Source organism: Triticum urartu, unplaced genomic scaffold (genome assembly GCF_003073215.2).
Source record: "Triticum urartu cultivar G1812 unplaced genomic scaffold, Tu2.1 TuUngrouped_contig_5937, whole genome shotgun sequence".
Lineage (NCBI taxonomy): Eukaryota > Viridiplantae > Streptophyta > Magnoliopsida > Poales > Poaceae > Triticum > Triticum urartu.
Window position 1 is genome coordinate 7,235 of NW_024116653.1, and position 5,221 is coordinate 12,455.

At 42.4% G+C, this 5,221-nt stretch overlaps 1 protein-coding gene across 1 annotated transcript; it reads right to left on the reverse strand.

The window, feature by feature from the left end:
- Positions 1-962: 962 nt before the first annotated feature.
- Positions 963-4,153, reverse strand: LOC125529901 (vacuolar-processing enzyme-like; the record flags this gene model as incomplete). Its single annotated transcript, XM_048694321.1, is given in 8 exon segments — positions 963-1,454; positions 1,852-2,058; positions 2,218-2,430; positions 2,544-2,592; positions 2,945-3,144; positions 3,223-3,308; positions 3,475-3,631; positions 3,989-4,153. Coding segments are annotated over 8 exon segments (1,260 nt in total), but the record flags the coding sequence as incomplete, so codon positions are not given.
- Between the last annotated feature and the right edge of the window lie 1,068 nt (positions 4,154-5,221).

The window sequence follows — 5,221 nt, forward strand, 5'->3', positions numbered from 1 at the left end:
TGGTCTCGGTTGGGAGATTGACATCATTAAGTTGCCTCAAATAGTCTAGGTATCTCTAATATTCTTTTTGCCAATGACAGTTTGGTGTTTTCAAAGCTTCGGTGGACAAAGATACAATTATTCAACAAGCTTTGACCTTGTTTCAAAGATGTTCCGTCCAATATTTGAGTAATGCTAAATGCTCACCTTTATTCAGTGAGATGTGTCGTGTCCATACTAGGGAAGCGATTATGGAATTGGTGAAGGTAAACTCTAATGCATCTTTTATTCCTGAAACTGGTAGTAGCACAATTAGCATTGTAGCTCGCAACCATTTGGGTCATGTCTTTGTTTCTACATGCAAGCGAATTGGAAATTGTCGGTCAATGGAGGAAGCTGAAGTTGCACTGCTCTGGTTGGCATATCTTTGCTGGGTCGTTTCTACAAAGGAAGACCAATGATACCGGAGCTAGACTGTTCGGTGGTTGCAAAAGAGTTAGAGGCTCGGGAATTAGCTTTGTCAGCCTCTTTTCCTCTCATGTGAGACACCAAGATGGTCCTTGCCGACTTCTCATCATATAAGATCAGCACCGTCGGTGTGTTTTTGTGTGTTAGTGTTGGCTGTGTGCATGCTATCGACGGAGAGCTCGGGTGTGTGCTCATGCTGTTTGTATCCTCTTGATGCTCCATGTGAGCCAATAGAATCCTTACTTTGTCGAGAAATCAGATCTGTATTGTAGGTATAGACTGAAATAAGTTCACCCACGGGCTGGCGCCCTTAGCCAGGAGAGATGTTGACCAGGAGGTGATTGTTGATGTGCCGAGCGACCATCGCGAACTGATTAGAACTGAATGTAACATCTGATGCAAGCTATCCATGGATGTCAAAATGATGTTGTTCCATCTGAGCAAGAAGGTCAAGCAGTAGCTGCAGGATTTAAAATGGACAGGAAAATAGCAGCTCATAGTATGAGATTACTCAGTTAGTAGAAATAGCAGCGCATGCATTCTTCATATATGGAATGGTGAGCTACACATCTGATCACAAACTATCATGAGTATGTACAGCAATCACAGGAAATCACCTTTCTACTATCGTATATGTACATTATAAGCTGGCACGGCGAAGGTAATTTGGTGTGGTGGAATAGCTGAAATAATGGCATAACTCTTCTTCATCTAATTAATTAGGTCTTTCAAGCACTACGAAGTACTAGCCCTATGTGAATAGGAAGAAACTTTGGTGTATGGTGCAATAGCTGAAATTGTGACTAGGTTGCTTCACCTACGGTTTAAGCACTAAAACCCTTGTGTGTGGCACTCCAGGGGTTGGTTGGGATGCTCTTGCATGCCTGAGCAGCGACCTTCACCATCGCTTCAGGAAGGACGCCGGCATTGCAGATGTTTGCAAAGGACCGCATGTGCTTCATTCCATACTGTGCCAGCGAGCCACATTGTGATTCAAAAGCACGCACCTGAAGAAAGGGAGGACACAATATTAGTCATGCATGGCAGGGGCAGAAGAAATTACATGCTCTAAGCCTCTAACCGCATTAACTTTATGCCATATGACGCCTGCATGTATATAACTATATATACAGTTACAGCATCCAAGTTTCAATCCAGAAATCATCGATCCTCAATAATATTGCGATATATTCAGGACAATATTAGTCCTGAATATATATCCCATTTTTTAGTACTATTGCGATATATTCTACAGTATTTGTCAGTCAACTAATAACAACAATTTTATCTACAGAATTTTGTCCCAGTAGTCCAGACAATTAAGAAATAACTCATAACCAATAGGCAATAGAAAAAGACAACAAAAGCATAAGTAAGACCAAGCAAAGTCAAATAGAGCCTTACCGTAGACTTGAGACAACTCCAGTCATCAACAAGAGGCTCACCGGCTGGGCGAACAGTCTTTAGAACCATTGGACCATCCGCAAAACCAAACAGAAGGTTTCCAATCAGCTCGACGCTATTGTCGATATGCGATCTATGACTGGTCATTTCGAGCAATTGCTTCCGAGCATCGTTTTTCTCAGGGGAACTCTCAGCCAATTTCCGGTACTACATGTAGAAGAAAAGAAATCAATCAGTTCCATCTTTTTTGTACTGAGATTATTTATGCATATTCTATTTTTGTGGGTAAAGTATGGCAATGATCTAGGGATGACGTGACAACCAATCAACATGAGATATTTCTCATGAAATAATTATAAACCGTACCTTGTGCCAGAAGTAAACAAGATCAGCATCCCTCTGATTAACAGCTCTTGAGAAGGACGGCAGTGAGTTATCTTCAACAAATGTAGTGTTATTGTTAGCAGGATTTGAGCCGATGTACAAAAAGAGTTGTTGAGCATTCAGGTCCAAAGAACCGTATTGCATCACATGGGAACCATAGCTGTATGAGTCCTGAGCTGCTGTTCTCTTCTTGACCTGCTCAACCATTAACTAGTTATGTTAGGCCCCCGCAAAAAAACTAGTTACGTTAGGAAAGAACTCCAAGATTAATAAGCTAAAATAAATAAATTGGAGTTTTAAGCACTTACCAAGTCATATTGCTGCTTCAGAGATTCAGTTCTCAGGTTGTGCACATCACTGTCAACATTGAAAGTTGCGCGTTATTTAACCACGACTATGAACCATAACAAAAAACCTAGTTTATTTCAAACAAATGACCCAAGGTTTGACTCTGGGTTCAACTATAAAATGGTGAATGCTACAATTACTACAATGGCAGCCAACATGAGAACATGTAGGTGACATTTCATTCTAGTGCAGTTTGATAAGTGTCGTACTAGTTGCTAGTTAATCATTTTGAAACAACACACCTGTACGGTACCGGAAAGTACTAACAGATATGAGTCATGTATATGCTCAAACTGATCGTATCAAACCATGATTTTAGCATGTGAATGAACGGAAAACATGGTACAACAAAGCGGGATACCTGTCTTCCATCCAAGAAATGCTGTACAGGTCGCCCAAGCAGGTGTCATATTCCGGCGGAGGGCTGGGGTACTCGCCAGGGCAATACGTTCCCCAACTGCTCTCCTCTGCGTCCGACGCGGTGGTCGCGTAGACACCGATGTCATTCGGCAGAAGCCCCTCGAAGACGCTCCCGGCTTCACAGGCTTCAAGGTAAAATACCTACAAAATAAGAGTCAAACCATTGCTTCAAGCAGCAAACCATGCAGAGCAAAAATAAACAAAAGGACGATGGGGTACCAGGCTTTTGTAGCTTCCAGCAGCATGCTTTTTCTTCAGGACATCTACAAGATCGTCACCGTAAACGTATGGATTGGTGGGCATCCCTGAAATTCTTACCAGAACAGAAAAACCATGACACTAATAAGTTAATTGTGCACGTCTAGATTTGTATGTATGTATGCATGCATATGAAATATCTGTTCGAACTGGTTTTAGATATTAAAATTCTCGAAAGAAGACAATAAAAGAATGGCAGGTTCTGAAACTGACCAATGACCCCAGGACCCCCATGGTCACTGTAAAACACAAAAATGTGATCATTAGGGCCACTGTCCAAGACCTTGCCGCTCCCACCATTCACAGCGGTTTTATTACCGAGCAAGACAGCAAACAAGTTCTTAACATTAACCTCCTTTCCAGTGTAGTCCTACAATGCAGATTCAGTCAAACAGACAGAAAATTGTGGATACTGGATAGGGATACATGATCATAGGAATATATTGATTCATTCCATTGACATTATCACATAGAAATTTGACATCCAAGACCAACTGGAAAATGGCATAAAGACTGGTCAAAATTTTGACATTTAATGATTTTGAATGAGGTACAAACTGCCATTGAAATTTTTGTTCGTGTAATTTCTAGAATATCATATTCACATTTTTCTGCAACCATCAAACAGTTTGTATCATCCACTAAGGTAATCCATATTAATCTTAGATTTTTACTACATCAACAATAATTACTGGAAAATTTTCCTCGAAGACCCATGCATGATTACCTTAGGGACCCCAGCATAGACATCTCCACCTTGGGGGTGGTTGATGATGACGCCCGGCCTTGGGTTTTCCAGGTTGTGCGCAATATCGTCGTACATGAAGACGATGATGTTCTCATCCTTGAGACCACCCTTCTTTAAGATCTGGTAGGCGTGGCAAATATCTGCCTGCAAAGTGCAAAGTTTCGATCCACAAATTAAACACAATAATTAATTGTCATCAACCCAACGAACCACGAGGAAAAAAATCTAGAACACGCAGCAACACCAAACTGAACTTTTTTTCCAACATATTCTTATTGCCATGCATTGTACCTTCTATCTAGACCGTCAGTTTGTGTGCTGGTCGCATTGAGATATGTGCCACCTCGCCCGGGACTGTAAGCCTATGCAGTGGGAGAGCATGAAACAAAACTAAGAACGGGCCAAGGGCGGGCCAATAGCTTACTTAGTGGGCCATCTTTTGTTATTGGGCTGAATCCAGGTCAAATTCTCAAAGAAAGTCCAGAAAAAAGGACAGGCCATGGCCCTGGTTAGGAGCTCCCCCAAACCCCAAGAGGATCTGCCCCTGGGCCTATGTGAACAGTAATCAAGGCCCGCATATTTCTCAAAAAAAAAAAGTAATCAAGGCCCGCACTCTTACTCGGCTCATGGGCGCACAGTACTGCTGTCAAAGAAAGGACGGGCCAAGGGCGGACTGATTCTGCAGTGATGTAATTTGTGCAAATTGTACGTACGCGAGATTGATGTTAGAAAAAATGCACGATTATTTGGGACTTGGGCACACCTTCCTTCCATTCAATGGTTAACCCGTAATGACAATGTTTGAACACTTGGCCATTTCTGTATAACTTAATAACAAAATGATCCCAGTTTCTTTAGCTCCATTTATCTATTTCTTCTACCCACAGACAGGCGGGGCCTGCATGAGTTGAGACTAGCGAGAGAGCTGCCAGCTGACAGGGCAGTATTGCTTGACATGTGGACTGTTTGGTCGGTCAACAGAGTGCCACGTAGGCGAAATACGATGCTCTATAATGGACTGGTGACCGTACAATCGTCACGAGTCATATTCAGTGACCTTAACGAGCGTATTTCATAGTAGCAGGACAAAACGGTGTACTAACTCTAACCCTCCGTAGCTCATCCATCTCCTAGCTAGCTCTTGAACAGCATGGATAGATAAGCGGCCGGGTGCAGCGCCCGCCGGGTCAGCCACTACTTTCCCATGAAGGA